Source organism: Homalodisca vitripennis, chromosome X (assembly GCF_021130785.1).
Source record: "Homalodisca vitripennis isolate AUS2020 chromosome X, UT_GWSS_2.1, whole genome shotgun sequence".
In the NCBI taxonomy this organism is placed as follows: Eukaryota; Metazoa; Arthropoda; class Insecta; order Hemiptera; family Cicadellidae; genus Homalodisca; species Homalodisca vitripennis.
Genome location: NC_060215.1, coordinates 28,986,484 through 29,006,714, shown reverse-complemented (window position 1 = coordinate 29,006,714; position 20,231 = coordinate 28,986,484). Strand labels below are relative to the sequence as shown.

General features: G+C 34.8%; 1 protein-coding gene across 1 annotated transcript in view; it reads left to right on the top strand.

Moving 5' to 3' along the window:
* Positions 1–5,253: 5,253 nt before the first annotated feature.
* LOC124368856 (glycogen [starch] synthase) overlaps positions 5,254–20,231 on the top strand; it is a 54,846-nt gene continuing 39,868 nt past the window's right edge. Inside the window, exons 1-2 of the mRNA XM_046826306.1 lie at positions 5,254–5,440; positions 12,583–12,726. Coding sequence (XP_046682262.1) covers positions 12,588–12,726 — 139 coding nt within the window. The 5' untranslated portion in view covers positions 5,254–5,440; positions 12,583–12,587. The remainder of the gene's footprint in view (positions 5,441–12,582; positions 12,727–20,231) is intronic.

Sequence of the window (20,231 nt, the reverse complement as noted above, 5' to 3'; positions counted from 1 at the left end):
CTATTTTCACACATTTCACACTTCAAATGCGTATTGACATTATTCAATGTAAAATATAAATTCACTGTAGTCCACATCTTATAAAATAAGAAATCCTAAGAAATGTGATGTGTAAAATTTGTAGCTTTTTATTATTTATTACAAATAAAAAATAAACTATAATAAATAATAGGAAGACTAAATAATTATCAGTTTTTATATCTAATACAATCATGTATAATAAAATGTAATTTAAATTTGATTTAACCTTAGTATAGCAATATAAAATGAGAAATATTACAGGAAGAAAAGTAGTGCTCGTTTTACATAGAAATATAGAGGGATCAATTAATTTTCTTAATTTTATCCTAGATAAGGATCTATTCTCAAACGTAGGTCTTTTTAGTTTCCTTTTATATGACGTCTTATTATATACAGCACTCATATTTTTTAGTGCCAAAGTTAAAGATTGAGAACGTACAGTGTCTAGCTCTGTGTCTGTCCGGTGGCGCTGGGCAGTTCGGCAACGCAGTACATCTCTAATAAATAAATAAAAATGCCTTTATTTACAAGCATTTCTCAGTACAGTTACTGTTTTTCAGAACAACTCAAGTCACTGAATGCCTTTAAAAACTAAATAACAAAAACTAAACTAAACTTAATTTAAACAGGTACAATAAAATCTAGTGGCTAATTTAAAATAATGCAGTGATAAAAACTGTAACATTTCTTATTCTTACATACTATAGCTTAACTTAGTTAATTGTCAACAATCAAAAAGTCTTTAAGTTTCCTTTTAAATGTGGAACAACTGCATTCTTTTAGGCTAAGGGGGAGGTCGTTGTACAACTTAGGGCCGAAGTATGAGAAACTCCTTCTTCCGACTTCATATCTGACTCTACGAAAGTTTAGCAGATAGCCATGGCGGGTGCTACGTTGCGAGACCTCCTCCCGGAACAAACAACCGCTCACTCAGGTACCGTGGTTCCTTGTGTGATAGGATTTTGTGGACCATGCAGCACGTCAGCATCCTGCAGACGGATTCCATTGGCAGAAAATTAGCAGCATCCCGAAAGGGGGATACGTGATCAAATCGTCTTAAATTGAAAATGAAACGTTATAGCAGAGTTCTGAAGTCTCTGAATGCGATCGACGTCACTCCGCGAGATGCTGTTACCGTTAAGCAGGATAGCAGTAGTAAATGACAGAAAAGACCATCGACTGCATAAGCTGAAGCTTGGCGAATTCCGGCAGCAGACTTCTGAATCTGTACAGGCCTCTTAATCTGCCAAGAGCACGCTGGATAGCATGAGTGACGTGATCAGAGAAAGTTAGACCGCTATCAAGCAAGATGCCGAGAGTTTTGACCTGGTCACACACTGCCAAAAACTCACCATCAAGAGCGATCCCCACACCTCTATCCGCCAAGGCCCGTACCAGATTTTGTGGGATGACATGAAGGACAGTGCACTTGCCTACATTGAGCCTTAACCCATTGTCAACAGACCATTTACTTATGTTCTCAAGGTCTGAGTTTATATGGGCAAAGGCCTCAGGCACTGAACCAGGATCATAGGCCAAGTGCAACTGGCAGTCATCGGCGTACAAATGTGCCTTACAATGTTTGATACACGTAGGGAAGTCAGAAGTGTACAGATTAAACAGTACAGGACCAAGACAACTTCCCTGAGGTACACCTCGCCTTCTGACTAAAGAGCCAGATGTCTCATTCTCAGTCTTTGTTACCTGGCTTCTTCCTCCAATATAAGACTTCACCCACTCAATAGCATTTACACCAAAACCATAAAAGTGCATTTTAGCCAGCAACATCCTATGACTTATTGAGTCGAAAGCCTGCGAATAATCCAGCATGACAACTGAACTATACTTTCAGCTGTCTTTAGCATCAATCAAATCACAAAAAACAGATTTGTCAAGGCAGTGCAAGTGCCGTGGTTGTGTCTGAAACCAGATTGAGTTTTTGGTAAAATATTTTCATCATACATATGTTTCATCAGTTGTCGAGTTACTATTTTCTCTAACATTGACATTGCAGGCAAAATTGAAATTGGTCTAAATTGATTAACACCATGAGGGGTGGGTACCTTAGGTAAGGGGTAAACTATACTTTCTTTCCATCTCTGAGGAAACAACCCTTCAGTCAAAGACTCATTTATCAGATGTGTAATGGCACCTAAAGCATAAGGGCTCACTGCTTTAATCATTTGTATGGATATTTCATCAATTCCTGCTGCTCTTGAATTTATTTCGTTCATTGCTAATTTTACATCATCAATAGTTGGATTTTCTACCGGCCAGCCGTAGAAGCTTGGTGCTACGCTCTCAACTGTCTTCTCTACTATACTCTCGTATGGGAACATGTCATTCATGTCTCGACTGGTCGTATTAGGCTGACAATCAGTGGATACGTCACCATAGCTGCCGTATCTTTGACCAGAGCGCCGGATGTTCTTATGATCCTCCCCGTTTCCAACGGTATTATTATACGTACACAATAAATATCACTAGACTAAATAAAAAATATACAGTTCAATGAGACAGTTTTTATAATACGACATGATAGATTATAATAGCATAAGGAACTTATAAACATCTCTAAAAGCTATAAATAAATACGTATGACATGACACAATAAATATCACTTTATATATTAATGTCTCTCAAACCTGTGCTCTTCCTACAGCTCCTTTTATGTCTAGGAAATGTCTGAAACAACCCAGGCGAGGAGATACCCTTTATCCTTAAGTCTATGAATACCATAGTATCCTTAGACTATATATCCATAAATGTTATACTAACCCATACGCAGTGATAGGAGCATTTAGGTTTTGTGACTAACATTTCTCCTAGCTTTGTGTGGTCCTGGATTGGAGACAACTATTTGTAATTGAACCACAAAACTAATAATAATGTATCTTAAGTCTAAATGAGCTACTCAATGCCTGCTTCAAGAAAAATAAAAAACACACGGGTGACTACGACGACAACGTCAGCACATAAATGTTAATGAAAAGGATAACTGAAGCACTCTTACCTAATTTTTATAATCTTAAATTGCACAAAAAGACCAACATCAAAAAGCAAAAAACAAGGCCTTAAAGATTGGCTTAAAAAATGTAACATTCCCTTCAGTGTTTTATGTTTGTCTCAGATCTTTACAGATTAGTGAACTGACATAAACCTAGATTATATAGCTACCTATTGGATGAGATAGTAAAACATTGCCATGCTATTGACTATCTCTATTTCATCCCGACCTTCATTCTATTCTAAGCTGATATGGATTGTTATTATAGGTCATGTCATCCCAAGAAACATAAACTGGCATGGAGGCATGGGGGATTCTTGATTGGGTGAACAAATTTGCACATGTTAAGAAAATTGAGGACACATATCTTAACCAAGGAGGGAACATAGACGATCTTGTGGATTCGTTTTTCTTATACTTAGGTAGTGGCTCGAACTCATTAGAAACCGACTCTTGACTGTGGAGACATGAGTGGGATCAAGGAACTTCATAGCGAATCGAAATTGGATTAAAATAATTAAGTGTTTATTCATTAGTTTGAATGTAATAATATTTTTATTTGAGTGCGTTCCATGACTCTGCAGTTTATAAAAAATATACATTATAAATGATTTATTTTTTTGATTAAGATGCCTAATTTATAGCGTTGTAACTATTGTTTGGAGAAAAGGCTGGCAGGGAAAACCGTATTAATAATAAATCTGTTTTGATTACAAGTAAATTTATATTCAAATAAAACTTGTTCTGGTAGTTCATTTCTTTTAAATCAATCATAAAATGACGATTTGCGGATTAGTATAGTTCATAAGTTATTAAAAAAAAAAAAACACCGATTAATAATTTCCTGTTGTTTACTGTCTTTCGCCAAGTAAACCCTAGATATTTTAATATCCACTTCAAACTTTTCTCACAACGCTGGAAGTTTATTTTTCTCTTAGCTCCTCCCTCAATTGTGCAGTCGATATTCGATGTTTTTCAATTTGAAAATTGTACACTAGTCTTCTCGCTACACATTTATCGAAGTCATCTAAATGAGTAAATGTTCTACGTCGTTTTCGGTTTTGTTTGCGTTGTAAAAGTTGCCTCACAATGATCACTACCCTTTAATTCTTTAAACTCACTGTTTATTTGAGTCACAACTCACTCTGATACACCAGTTGCTGCAGCAGTTCTTTGAAGAGCCTTCGACATAGGAATGTTAACAGTTTTATGGTCTGCCACCTCCTTCATAAATTTATAAACATTACTATTTCGCAGGCTTGACTATGAATCTATCATCGATTTTCGACTTTTAACTTATCGGACATTACCGGTAAAAGCGAAGCACAAGCAACCACCACACTCAGCACTGTCAAAAAACAGACTGATTTTTAGCGAGTATGATCAGATGAAGTTATTTGCGTCAATACGATTCCGAGAAAGGAGACTTTCGCCGATGAGTCATGTTTTCGGAAAGCAGCGCATAACGTTCCCGCCACCACACACTCAAGGCCACGCGCGCCCATGAAGTCCTCGATATGTAGGTGACGTCAATGTTTCGTGGAAGGCTAGTACAACCTCCGCCGTACACACAGATCGCTTGGCCCATCTGTAAGCGTACGGGAATGTTCATTCAAAAATTACTGTGTTGATGGGCTGATTGAATTTTATTTGAAACTGACAACAGTAATATATTAAAATACAATTTAAGTATATACATCAAATTAATGTGGCATTTTATAGTAAAGTAAAAAAGATGTTATTTTGAGGATATTTATTGTACATTTAAAATTACAAATGAGATGCATTAACTTTGTGCTTTTGCGTAGGTATCGCTAAATCCCCAGGAAAGGGATTTTAATATTTTACGCACAATGCAGTAGTTTTCAATTAAATCTATAGGAATTGTTGCTAGTTCATGACCCTTTTGTTTCGGATTTCGCGTTTTACGTTTTTCATTTACTGAAGGACTAAAAAACTGTTCTTACGATAGTCAGTCTGGAAACACCGGCTAATAATTTAATGACTACAAAATCAGTTGCATTAAAAATTACGGTAGTTACAAGAATATTATACTGAATTTATAAATAACGCATCCGATATGGTAACATGTTAGTCTACCGGTACGCCAGAAAGCTGATACGCAAGTTGCCAAGTTATGAAGAGATACCGGTTGCTACCGGTAGTTCCACAGTTTCTCTCAGAACGCAACCCTTGAACCTGTACTACAAGTGTAGTTGTATTCACGTCACGGTCGGTGTAATGTCCTTGAAAAGTCATATCCAAAGGTTGTGTGGCTTGTGGATCTTAGTCAAATTTAATTAATACTTTATAGGTTAGATTGGAATTATACACTTGCCCTGATATAAAGTGAATACCGAAAGAAAGTTGACTGGATCTGCATGATTTAAGCGAACTTACGATTTTAAAGAGGTATAGTAAAATGTGTCACACTTATTTTTCACACAAATGTAATAAAAGCAATTAATTGTACTACAGTTTTTGTTGATTTTTTAAATAATATATTGTTCTTATAAATCATGTCCTTGAATTTTGATTTCTAGTGAAATGTTTTATACAAACCCCGAAGTATAATAATAGTTTAGTTATTTAGAGAAATAATGAAAGAATTAATGAATTTTATTGTGGGATTCTATGCCTTCTGCTAAAGATATATAGTGAAAATATTTTATTTGTGTACTGTAAGAATTATTTTTTGGAGGGTCAACTCATATTTGATTGACTTCTAGGTTTTAAAAATAGTTTGGAGGCTTTTTTAAAGACTGTAATTAATATTGTTATTTCGTAAGCCGTAATAACAATTTTAACAATTTTTAATTCACTCCATCACAGTAAATTATATGAAACAAGCATTGATTGGTTTTTTACGATAACTTTGAGGCAATCATCAAGTGGCAACTAATTAGACAAATTTGATGGATGAATTTACAGATGGCTTTACAAAGACTATTGTGGATTCTATCAACCCATTAAGTATAAATGACGAGACCATCTCATCCGGTTGTTTATTGACGATACAGACTAAAATAAAATAATCACATTACATTAATTACAAAATAGTTTTACCTAGTATGTCATCATAGTGTTTTTCAATGTACTGCATAGCAACATATTCTATATGTATATGTATAGTGCACTCTAGGAAACATATTTTACTAATTTGACAATATTCCTGAAGGTGATGATTACTTTGCTGTACCAACAAAGCTTTCGTGATGCATAAAACAAAAAGTCAGCGCATGTGAGTTTACTGATTTACGTGAATTTTTTACCATGGTAGGAAACAAAAATAAAACTAGAGCAATTTAACCTTTTTTGTATAAATTTTTTGTTTAATTTTGAAAAACTATTTCATTGTTACTATTTTTCAATCATATGAAATAAACATACTTATTTATAATTAAAAGAAGTATTAAAAAGAGACATAATCCAACAGTAAAAATCTTAAAGTTTGATGTCATGTAATGCCTTTAAGATGTTAATGATTGTTTGGGTGAAAATTTGAACTGGATATGTTATTAAATTAGGTTTTCCTTTTATCTTTTCTTTGATCTTTTCTTGAATCCTTACCTTTCCACTAAAATTTAGCGCAATATTCATTCATTCGCCTATTAAGAATTCAATTTCAATCTTTTAGATATTGAAAAATATAATGTAGAAAAATTAAACTTTGTTTTAAACACTGAACAATCTATATGGTATTTTGTAAGTTAAAATTTGTTTAAAGATTTATTCGGATTGATGGCCTCTTAATTTAATGGCCTCTAACTTTTTATTTTACATTTACAGTTATCTATGTTTTTCATCCCAAATCTATTTTCCTTACTAAAACATAATCACTCTACACGGCATAAAACTAAGTTATCAATCAATCAATCAGTAGATTTAAAGTAAATTCTTACAAAAAATTTTTTTTCTATGGACCTAAACTTTTTAATTCACTTCCCAAAGACATGAAAGATTCATCTTCTATCAATATTAATTTATAAAACGATAAAGGCTCTGTCACGGCAAGAGGGCTTATTTTAGACTTGATGAGGGTGTTTCGGTTATTGATTAATATTTTGTATACTAATCTTATGTTTAGGTTTGTAATCACAAAACCTTTAAGTAGTGGTTTGAAAAACATTTTTTATATAATAAAGAAATTTTTATTTATTATTTGGAATAATACAATGTTGAAAAATTTAGTTTTAGTTTTATTTTTAAAGGAAAATTGTTTGCCCTCCTATTGAGAATGGAGGGTGATGTGAACACCAAAATTGTATGATATACAGTATGATAACTATTTGTACGAAACCTACTTCTTTCATATTGTACAAACAATGTATTCTCTGTCCTTATGTCGAAGAATAAAAAAATCATATACAGTAGCCCAGAAATTCAGTCTTATTAGTTGGGGAAGAATTGTATGGAGTTCAGGAACACTATTTATAACATGTCAAATTTGAACCACATTTCTTGTGAAACATTTGTTAAAACATATAGATATATAAGCTAATTCTGAAACAATGCTATTTTAATTGAGATAGGCTTACAACAATAATTGATTATTGATATTTGTTTATTTATAACTATTTAACTTCATTCTTGGGAAAAGAACTTAAAATGGAAACAACAGAAAATCTTTCTTCAGTCCTTCCTTATTAACGCCCTTAGCAGTCCCGTGATAACATGCCCTCCATATGCACCTCCATTTGACCCCAGTTTTCTTCATGCAAACATACAAAAATTTACTGTTTGTCAAAAGTATAAGGACAACAGCAAAATAGTAATACATTGACTCTAGTCCTTAAACTTTTGATAAGTCTAATTATGTTTTGCTATTTTTTGTTATATAGCCCATGAAAAACAAAATTGTTAGACTCAAATTAGACTTCACTATCTTTAATACAGCGGATTCTTATAGAATTTTTTCTGTTTATAAAAACTGCTTAAAAAACAAAAAAATAGTATACAAAATATGAAATGTGTGAGGATTTGTTTGATATAGTTGCAGTCAGTTGGCAAGTGAGATAGGTCAGTGATGGAAGGTGGAATGTGCAGAGCAGGCAATGTCAGCAGTTTCTTGTCACCACAGTTACAACATCTACTACTGCCTTTGTTACTACTTGTTGCTGCTGGTTGTATGAGTGACGTAGGTCAGTGATGGAAGGTGGAATGTGCAGAGCAGGCAATGTCAGCAGTTTCTTGTCAACACAGTTACAACATCTACTACTGGCTTTGTTGTTGCTGCTGGTTGTATGAGTGACGTAGGTCAGTGATGGAAGGTGGAATGTGCAGAGCAGGCAATGTCAGCAGTTTCTTGTCAACACAGTTACAACATCTACTACTGGCTTTGTTACTCACTTGTTGCTGCTGGTTGTATGAGTGACGTAGGTCAGTGATGGAAGGTGGAATGTGCAGAGCAGGCAATGTCAGCAGTTTCTTGTCAACACAGTTACAACATCTACTACTGGCTTTGTTGTCACTGCTGGTTGTATGAGTGACGTAGGTCAGTGATGGAAGGTGGAATGTGCAGAGCAGGCAATGTCAGCAGTTTCTTGTCAACACAGTTACAACATCTACTACTGGCTTTGTTTGTCACTGCTGGTTGTATGAGTGACGTAGGTCAGTGATGGAAGGTGGAATGTGCAGAGCAGGCAATGTCAGCAGTTTCTTGTCAACACAGTTACAACATCTACTACTGGCTTTGTTGTCACTGCTGGTTGTATGAGTGACGTAGGTCAGTGATGGAAGGTGGAATGTGCAGAGCAGGCAATGTCAGCAGTTTCTTGTCAACACAGTTACAACATCTACTACTGGCTTTGTTGTCACTTGTTGCTGCTGGTTGTATGAGTGACGTAGGTCAGTGATGGAAGGTGGAATGTGCAGAGCAGGCAATGTCAGCAGTTTCTTGTCAACACAGTTACAACATCTACTACTGCCTTTGTTGTCACTGCTGGTTGTATGAGTGACGTAGGTCAGTGATGGAAGGTGGAATGTGCAGAGCAGGCAATGTCAGCAGTTTCTTGTCAACACAGTTACAACATCTACTACTGGCTTTGTTACTACTTGTTGCTGCTGGTTGTATGAGTGACGTAGGTCAGTGATGGAAGGTGGAATGTGCAGAGCAGGCAATGTCAGCAGTTTCTTGTCAACACAGTTACAACATCTACTACTGCCTTTGTTACTACTTGTTGCTGCTGGTTGTATGAGTGACGTAGGTCAGTGATGGAAGGTGGAATGTGCAGAGCAGGCAATGTCAGCAGTTTCTTGTCAACACAGTTACAACATCTACTACTGGCTTTGTTGTCACTGCTGCTGGTTGTATGAGTGACGTAGGTCAGTGATGGAAGGTGGAATGTGCAGAGCAGGCAATGTCAGCAGTTTCTTGTCAACACAGTTACAACATCTACTACTGGCTTTGTTGTCACTGCTGGTTGTATGAGTGACGTAGGTCAGTGATGGAAGGTGGAATGTGCAGAGCAGGCAATGTCAGCAGTTTCTTGTCAACACAGTTACAACATCTACTACTGGCTTTGTTGTCACTGCTGGTTGTATGAGTGACGTAGGTCAGTGATGGAAGGTGGAATGTGCAGAGCAGGCAATGTCAGCAGTTTCTTGTCAACACAGTTACAACATCTACTACTGGCTTTGTTGTCACTGCTGGTTGTATGAGTGACGTAGGTCAGTGATGGAAGGTGGAATGTGCAGAGCAGGCAATGTCAGCAGTTTCTTGTCAACACAGTTACAACATCTACTACTGGCTTTGTTGTCACTGCTGGTTGTATGAGTGACGTAGGTCAGTGATGGAAGGTGGAATGTGCAGAGCAGGCAATGTCAGCAGTTTCTTGTCAACACAGTTACAACATCTACTACTGGCTTTGTTGTCACTGCTGGTTGTATGAGTGACGTAGGTCAGTGATGGAAGGTGGAATGTGCAGAGCAGGCAATGTCAGCAGTTTCTTGTCAACACAGTTACAACATCTACTACTGGCTTTGTTGTCACTGCTGGTTGTATGAGTGACGTAGGTCAGTGATGGAAGGTGGAATGTGCAGAGCAGGCAATGTCAGCAGTTTCTTGTCAACACAGTTACAACATCTACTACTGGCTTTGTTGTCACTGCTGGTTGTATGAGTGACGTAGGTCAGTGATGGAAGGTGGAATGTGCAGAGCAGGCAATGTCAGCAGTTTCTTGTCAACACAGTTACAACATCTACTACTGGCTTTGTTGTCACTGCTGGTTGTATGAGTGACGTAGGTCAGTGATGGAAGGTGGAATGTGCAGAGCAGGCAATGTCAGCAGTTTCTTGTCAACACAGTTACAACATCTACTACTGGCTTTGTTGTCACTGCTGGTTGTATGAGTGACGTAGGTCAGTGATGGAAGGTGGAATGTGCAGAGCAGGCAATGTCAGCAGTTTCTTGTCAACACAGTTACAACATCTACTACTGGCTTTGTTGTCACTGCTGGTTGTATGAGTGACGTAGGTCAGTGATGGAAGGTGGAATGTGCAGAGCAGGCAATGTCAGCAGTTTCTTGTCAACACAGTTACAACATCTACTACTGGCTTTGTTGTCACTGCTGGTTGTATGAGTGACGTAGGTCAGTGATGGAAGGTGGAATGTGCAGAGCAGGCAATGTCAGCAGTTTCTTGTCAACACAGTTACAACATCTACTACTGGCTTTGTTACTACTTGTTGCTGCTGGTTGTATGAGTGACGTAGGTCAGTGATGGAAGGTGGAATGTGCAGAGCAGGCAATGTCAGCAGTTTCTTGTCAACACAGTTACAACATCTACTACTGGCTTTGTTACTACTTGTTGCTGCTGGTTGTATGAGTGACGTAGGTCAGTGATGGAAGGTGGAATGTGCAGAGCAGGCAATGTCAGCAGTTTCTTGTCAACACAGTTACAACATCTACTACTGGCTTTGTTACTACTTGTTGCTGCTGGTTGTATGAGTGACGTAGGTCAGTGATGGAAGGTGGAATGTGCAGAGCAGGCAATGTCAGCAGTTTCTTGTCAACACAGTTACAACATCTACTACTGGCTTTGTTGTCACTGCTGGTTGTATGAGTGACGTAGGTCAGTGATGGAAGGTGGAATGTGCAGAGCAGGCAATGTCAGCAGTTTCTTGTCAACACAGTTACAACATCTACTACTGGCTTTGTTGTCACTGCTGGTTGTATGAGTGACGTAGGTCAGTGATGGAAGGTGGAATGTGCAGAGCAGGCAATGTCAGCAGTTTCTTGTCAACACAGTTACAACATCTACTACTGGCTTTGTTGTCACTGCTGGTTGTATGAGTGACGTAGGTCAGTGATGGAAGGTGGAATGTGCAGAGCAGGCAATGTCAGCAGTTTCTTGTCAACACAGTTACAACATCTACTACTGCCTTTGTTACTACTTGTTGCTGCTGGTTGTATGAGTGACGTAGGTCAGTGATGGAAGGTGGAATGTGCAGAGCAGGCAATGTCAGCAGTTTCTTGTCAACACAGTTACAACATCTACTACTGGCTTTGTTGTCACTGCTGGTTGTATGAGTGACGTAGGTCAGTGATGGAAGGTGGAATGTGCAGAGCAGGCAATGTCAGCAGTTTCTTGTCAACACAGTTACAACATCTACTACTGGCTTTGTTGTCACTGCTGGTTGTATGAGTGACGTAGGTCAGTGATGGAAGGTGGAATGTGCAGAGCAGGCAATGTCAGCAGTTTCTTGTCAACACAGTTACATCTACTACTACCTTTGTTACTTGTTGCTGCTGGTTGTATGAGTGAGGTAGGTCAGTGGTAGAAGGTGGAATGTGTAGAGCAGCTAATGTCAGAATTTTGTTAGTTAATTAGTGTTTTAGGATATATTGTAAACAGAAGAAAGGTGAAGATAAGGATATGAAATGTTTAAAATACCTAATATATATGAAAAATTATGATATGGCTCTATGATGCCTGTTATGGTTTATGTCTTATTTATAAAACTGTAGTTTCCAAAAGTAATATTTTAATACAATACTCGTTAATGTGATTTTCTTAAATTTGATCTCTCATATATGCTATAAAAATTTTGTTCTTGTCTTCAGTTGTTTTCCTTGGTCTGTTCACAAAATTGCCCAATATTATAACTTGAATTGTCTATAAATCCTTGTGGTGTGATAACAGAATTTCGAAGTTAAGTCATCTTATAGGGCTGCAACTTTGAAACTTAGAATTTACCCAACAGAAAACCAATTGGACCAGCTTAATATACTCGTGTCCACTTCACTTTGATTGTGGTCTTTTCTTTAAAAATTTAAAATTTAATATCTTTGTAATGAGATTACGAAAATGTACATCCAATACAATTCCATCTTTTTTTCCTAAATTTGATTGATTTAAAACAGAAACAAATACATTTCATTTGAATCTTGTACCTTAATCTCTTATTACACATGGATGTACACTTAATCATTTGCACTTACATTACATGACCCAGTGGAGTCTCTTGGTGCACATCATGTATTTCATGGGGATGAGCACACTTTTGGGCGTTCCTTACACTCACAGATTATTGACAACAGGTTCAATCATTTCAGGCACAATGTCTATGAGCAAGTCGAACCGAAGATTCTACAGAGTAGACAGTGGCCATGACTTCTCTGTGTTCATGGACCATGGTCAGCGTGCCGCCAGCCAGAACAGGTGGACCTTTGAAATTGCGTGGGAGGTTGCTAACAAAGGTATGATGTACGATTTTAGTTTCATCTAGCTTATTTAACGGAGCACACTGTACTTCTATTTACCTCAGCAGGTGCTGGGTGTGGTAAATTAAGAACCTATCCAATTAATTTGTAATATAAATTAAACGTCTTTTGTTGTTTTGTCTAAAATCTCTTAAGCTAATTACTTTAGCCTCGGCAGGTCATTAAATGTGTACCTAACTGATGTATCGCAGAGCTCAGGTGAAATGGGAGGTAGTCGTCCTTCAGTTCAGCGGGCCACACGTAGTGGCCGGCTGTGTTCCGAGTCTCCACTTGATAGACATCACTCTGACTCATTTAAATGGCAGTATTTGAGTTTCAAATCTTTAAATGACTGGGATTTAAATGTGATTTTCTTTAAGTAAAAAATTTATTTCTGATTGTTCATTTATACTTTTCTTGTAAAATACGTACGAGGCAATTATGGTTTTACCTATTTAAAATGTAGATTCCTAAGTATTTTTCATTTATAAAAATAGGTTGCAATTGATTGGCTCTGTTTTAAACAGAATATAAATCTATTTCCATATTTTGATGTTTGACTCCATAAAATACACTAAAATTAGCAGCTATAATGACACTGGACACGTAAATAATTAAAAAAAAAAAAAAAAAAAAAAAAAAAAAAAAAAAAAAAAAAAAAAAAACTAAACAAGGTTTACCATTAAATGTGCTGTAAGTTGTGAAATATTAATTTGATTCAGAGATCACAGAGTACACATTGTACAGCCATGTCTGTATAAGAATTAAATGTTATAGAATTCAAAAACTTTATTGTTTTAAAGTATTTAGTCCACGTAGAATGCAATTAACTAAGTCAACTAGATATAATAACTAATGTAACTGCATAATAAATTGGGTTACATACAGTGGCCAGACTAGCTTAAGTAGAAAATCGCAGAGGGCCACCCATAATCTTAGGGGACAATCACATAAGTTGCAAACCGAGTGCAAAGGAAAAGCCCTATAATCTGCTTTGCAATCCCAGTCTGTTGTCACTGGTAGTTAAGAGAAGCTGGCTAGGTTTTTAAAATATAAAATAAATAGTAAGAAATTATTATTAGTTCATTTGTATTACAATTTTGTCTCCATTCTAATTTTTGTATAAATTTTGCATTCATCTTAGTAAATTTCCAGTTTTAGACTTGGTAAGTACATTTTTATAAGCATTCTTTGATGTTGCCACTGTTTTGAAATATCCTACAGGCATGGTAAAAATGTTTACTTGGTATGTGTACAAACAAAGAACTAATGCCAAATTTTAATGTTCCTTGTTAATGTGTAATTGTACATCAGGCTAGAGTACCATAGTTCTTTTCTGACAATTTTACAAAATGTTTGAGAAATTATGGAAACTATTTTTAGTTTAAATACAAAACGTATAAGATGCCTATTTTCTTACTTAAAATTTAATTTAACCCACCTAAAAACAAAATAAAATTGATTACTTTAATTTTAAATAATTATATCGTTCAAACAAATTTAAATACACAGGATGTTTGAAAAATGTAGAACAACTTTGCAAACGTCTAAATAATCTAAATTTTTTCTTCGACCTAATTGCATTATCTCACTTGTTTTAAAGCTTGTCTGTGTGTTTTTTACTAAAAAGATATAACTCATTAATTAGTGATATTTAAAGCATTGTAATTGTTTTAAGAGGTTTATGTTAAAAAGTGGCAAAATAGCACAAAAAGTTTAAGAGAAAAATAATGTCTAATTTACAATTTTATTTTAGGATTAGATAAGAGACAATTGAGAAAATAAACATATCTTATGCTGCTACATTATAAGTGAATTAAAAATTAATTCCATCACTTACTGTTTTTTTTCAAATTTCATTAAATGAGGTACTACAATATTTATAAATTTATCTGATTTTATTTTACTTTAATGTAATTGATTACAGTCAAATCAGATTGTATTTGATTAGTATTTATTCAATTAAAATTACAAGCCTCATAAATGTACATGTCTAAACTAAATGATAAAGATTTATCCATTATTATATTCATATTTTTACAATTGGTTTATTATTAGTGAAAAAAAAACACCTATATTGTATAAAATACATGTACATAAAATGTTATACTGAGTAATAGATAAAGATATTTGAAATGTATTATTAAAATTCCAATCAATCTACAATAATCTATTCAATATCAACATTAGAGAATCTTTTTACTCTTTATCACCAAGTTTGTTCCTACTAAGACGTATAGACTTGTAATCATACCTTTTATGAACTATATACAGGGTGTTTCCTAAAGGTGTTCCAATATTGTGGTATTTTGTTCTAGACGTGAAAATGAGCAAAAAACTTCATATGGAGGTATGTCCTAAAAACGTTTAGTTTTCCGTCTGTCTGTATGTGATTTTTACCAAAAAAGTTATATCTTTTATACCAGTAAAGATAAAGTTATGAAACTTTGCAGTTGTGTTGGCCTTTTTTATGCCCATTTGAGAAAAAAATATGAACAAATTATCTTTACCCGTTTCAAAATGGCAGCCAATCATAAATTTTGATGTTAAATTCCGCAAAATCGATACCCTGTATGAAAATTTTACAAGGATATTAAAATGTTGTAAACTTTATTCTAAATCTAACAGTGGTTGTTTTATTAAAATCGGATAACAAACAACTGATTAGTACTATTAAACATAATACCATGTTTTAAACACTACACAACAGGAAGTATAGTTTTCTAAACTGTTTTACACTGAACAGCTGATTTAAAGTCAATGAGCTGATTAATGTGAACAGCTGTTTATTTCTTCTGTAATGTAAAAGTTGTTTTGTCTCCATTCCAATTACTTTAGTATAATGTATTGTTCGTTTTAATTAGTTTCTTTTCATTAGCAACAGGAATGGCAAATAATGATATTACCAATTTTACCAACTCAGAATTAAACAACTTTTAATAGCTTAAATAAACAGCTGTTAAATTAAGCGGAATTTAACATCAAAATTTATGATTGGCTGCCATTTTGAAACGGGTAAAGATAATTTGTTCATATTTTTTTCTCAAATGGGCATAAAAAAGGCCAACACAACTGCAAAGTTTCATAACTTTATTTTTACTGCTATAAAAGATATAACTTTTTTGGTAAAAATCACATACAGACAGATAGACGGAAAACTAAACGTTTTTAGGACATATCTCCATATGAAGTTTTTTGCTCATTTTCACGTCTAGAACAAAATACCACAATATTGGAACGCCTTTAGGAAACACCCTGTATATAAAACAAAGATTCTAAACAAAATAACATGAAACACATAGTTATAGGAGAATGCGCTTTTGTTTTGTTCTAATGCGTTTATAAAAATTCCTGTAATGTAGGTTTATATTCTCAAAATAACCAGTAAATAATGAGTTTGTTTTTTGTAATTCCTTTCTTTTTTTATTTGTGAAAAGTTTAACAGCAGCTGGAAATTACTTTAGAGGTTGAATAATGTTTAAATCACTACTCCCTGTGATTATAGATATTAGCAAGTTATAAATTACTTAAATCAGATTAAATCTATACTAAGGAGTAGCCTATGGACTTTGTGATTGGTTTTTGCGTCAATGCTTCTAAAAAAGGCACTTAATTTAATTTTTGTACTGCTTTTTAATTAGATCCAAATTAGTTTGTTTTTTCTAATGTCTTGTGTTGATATCTTGACGAAATGTCCTTGGCCCATTAATCTTTATCATGTCTTCAGATGTATACATATCAAGAAGCAGTGACTTGTTTCACAAGAGTCTATGGTTTTGACCCGATGGCATGAAAAAGTAATAAAAGTTATTGTCCTTGACTGATGTAATATCATTTCATTTATTCATGGAATGTACATTCAGATACAAATCGAATTGTTTTTACGTTCAAATAAAAATGATTAACACAATCAAAATCTAAAACTACAAGCTAGACAATAGACAGATGTTCTTTATTCACATATTCATTGAGAATAGTGTTAGCGTCTTAATTACTATACAAGTACACGTCAAGAAACAAAGTTATGTGTCAAAAGCTTTTTGAGTGAACTCGTCTATGGAGTAGAAGGGATGATCTATGAGTCATCTGTGGAAAGGGGGGTGAGATCCGTCACTTCCTTGTTCCTCAGTTCCAATGAAAGGAGGTTGTGGAACTTCCTTCCTGTGTGCACTGGCTTCTTTTTTAAACCGAGTCTGATGGTGCAGTGGAAGTTCATATAATGTAGTGTTTCCCAGATGGTATTGGTGAAGTTTACCGCATTTAGACAGGTCTTCTCTTATTGTGGTCATTACCGTTTCCTGAATATACAGAGACACAATTGTTTAGGATTTTGAGTCCTAAAGATTTCTCTGAAGCTGATGAGTTTTTTCAATTCTGCAAGTGTTCTCACTGCTTATTTTTGTTATTTAAGGACTCTGTGAGTATCAGAGTGTGAGGCTCCACCCCCATGCCCCTAAACCATACTTCATGTGGGATTCAAATGATACGTAACATTGCAACTCTTGCTATTGTTTCGTCAGTTGAAGCTTTGGTCATTTTAGTTGCATAGAGACATATCATGCATACACATTTATTTATATGAACGTGAAACTTATGTTATAAAACAAATGGCTCCTGCATGTGCAAAAACATGATTGTAAAATTACTAGTTTACAATCATAACAAACTAGTAAGGAAGTAGTAGTAAGGTAGTAGGTAACTAGTAGGTAGTTTTAAGGAAGTAGTTTTCCTTTAAAGATGGTAAACAGATCATTGAATTGTTTGTTGAGCTTTTTTTAGTTGTTTTAAAAGGCAAGTGATGCACTTTGTATTCGTACATAAATTTGAGGTGTGTCAGATTCGGTAATACATATCAACGTACTATCCACGATTCATTGAACCGTGTTATAATCTTAATGTAGAGCTTCATTGAGATATAAAGTTATCTGTGTTATATAGTGTTGTTTACTGGACTGAGGTTAGGCTATTTCTTCAGTCTGCCAGATAACCTTCAGACCTGAGTCAAAATAGGAAATAGATGAATGCCAAATTACACCCTATGTGTTGCTAGAAGGTGGTTATTCTTTCATTTTCAATTGTTTCAAATTTGTACTTGTTTACTTTAAACTTTATAGTAGTAAATAAGTGACATTGATGTTGTAAATCAAATTTAGACTTTTTTAGGAGCGATAATTAAATGTTAGTGGTTCTCCAATACAAAAACAGTTTTCCAAAGTACTAAATCAATGTATTATTGATATTTCATAAGGCTGTGTCCGCTTTGATGAATTGCTTGTCTAAGTGGTCTTTGGTGGCCAAGTATCATGTTAACAGTCTTCTCTTTCCCAAACACTGGTAATGTCTTATTACCCTTCCTCAACTCAGTGGCAAAACAATTCTTTATTGTGATTGTGCAGCTAATTAGTTTTTTAATGTAAAGAACTGTTGTAAACTTAATAGGTTTTAGGGTATTATCTGTGTATTTTATTATTTAAAAGGGTGAATTATACAGGGTGTCCATAAATTGCCCTTATCAGACTTCACCATTGATTTTTCAGGTTAAAATAAGTAAGAATTGTTATGTAAAGTATAACCCTATCTTGTTTAGCTTACCGACTGTCTGTCCGTTTGTGTTTTTAAGAAGCAAATTATTTATTTAAATAGAATCAAGGTGTAACTTTTAAATTTTGCATATTTAGTCTAATTAATGCCTGCTTTGAAAAAAATATTCCAGAAAAATATATCAGGTTTCAAAATGGTGGCCATGTACAATTTTTGCTTAAAGTACACTAATTGAGTTATTTATGTTTAACTGCTGTTTAATAAACTGCTAATTGCTGCATTTAACAGATGAGATTGCTAGCTAATTGTTGTCATTTTGTACACTCATTATGAAATTTTGATGCAGTACATTGTTATTAGATAGATTTATTTATGGGTACTCTTTATGCAGTATTTCAGTTTGAATATAATGAATGAAATTATTTATTATGAATAAAACATTCACTCAGCATGTGAAGCATAGAAACATAACTTGAAAATGAAAGCTTGAAATTCATTTAGGGATTGTCCTAAAGAATTAAAACCTAGTTAAAAAAATAGTGTTCTTAACAGTGAGTTGGACTTTGGCTATTGTCTCAGAATTGATGTATAGGCTCTCTCTCAGACACCAGTCTAAATTATCTCAGATTATGTATCCCTATCTGATAATGATAAATATGAAATAAACAGTTCATAGCAACGTGTTTAGCATAAAATAGTGGTCTGAAATCATGTTACAATACCATATTTACTTATGAAAGAAGTGTGTTTGTTTCAAGGTGTGCACCACACTTCAATAATGGTTCTTAGCTAGTATGAAGGTTTGTATGTACTGAAATGCCTTACTGGCAGTTATTACAAAAGAATTGTATTCTTTATGGTTTTTAACAATTTGTATGGAGTGATTATAAAATCTCATTTGCAGATTACAATATATTGTTAAAAGAAATATTATTTAATGGTGCCATACTTATCAAGCAAGATTAAAAAAGTTTAATTGGTGGATGGGCATTATCAGACATATTATTAGACAGAAAGCTTTTATCATTTCAAGGCCAGTTTGAGATTACTAGTATAATTACAGTGAAGCGAATTGACCCTTGTCTTTTATCAATGAATGAATAGACAATAGAAGTCTTTATTCATGTTCATAGAGTAGTATACACAAGTCAGCAGATGAGAAAGAGAAACAATAGAAGACAGTGCAAACATAAAGCTAAATGATTTCTCCTGTGAATAAATTCTTCGGTTCTGCATAGTTGAGCTCTCTTCTACAGTGGTAATGAAAGCCGATGCATCAATAAAGCATATTTTTCCTGAGGGAAAGACGATTGTCTCCGCACTTAGTCCTAAAAGGATCTTTCCGCCTCCCTAACTTATATTATTGTATTCTCATTATCTGAGACTTTTACAGAAGCCGATCAGATTTGATGGCTCCTGTTCTCTGATGTCCTTGGGGCTGAGGAGATTTGCTCCCAGGAATCTTTTCTAAATTTTAGATATGGCAGGACAGTTAGCCAAATATGCTCTGCTGATTCCTTTGTTTCTCTGCAGAGTCAGCATTCATCAGTCTGGCTGAGGCACACCTTCATGACGTATTTTCTAAGGGGGCCATGTCCTGTCAGCATCCCTATTATCATTCTTATATCCTCCTTACTCTGATCTAGGAGAGATGCCCACCCTTCAGCATAAGGCGAGATAAACATTTTAGATTGTCTTAATCCTGAGGCCCTACTCCAATTAAAGTTTCTTGTCCTCTTTCCCAATCCTTTACAATAAAGTATAGTTCATGGCATTCCCGGTGTAAAAAGTCTCTCCCAACGTTTGTGATGTTTTGAGAATAGTGTATCATATCATATTACATTTAAATGTTGAAAGTTTTATAATATGTGGTAAATGGATCCAGAGCTGAACAAATTTTCACTAAATTTTTAAGGGTTTTCAATTCGTTGATTTCCAATGGAAGGGTTCCCCCTTCATTT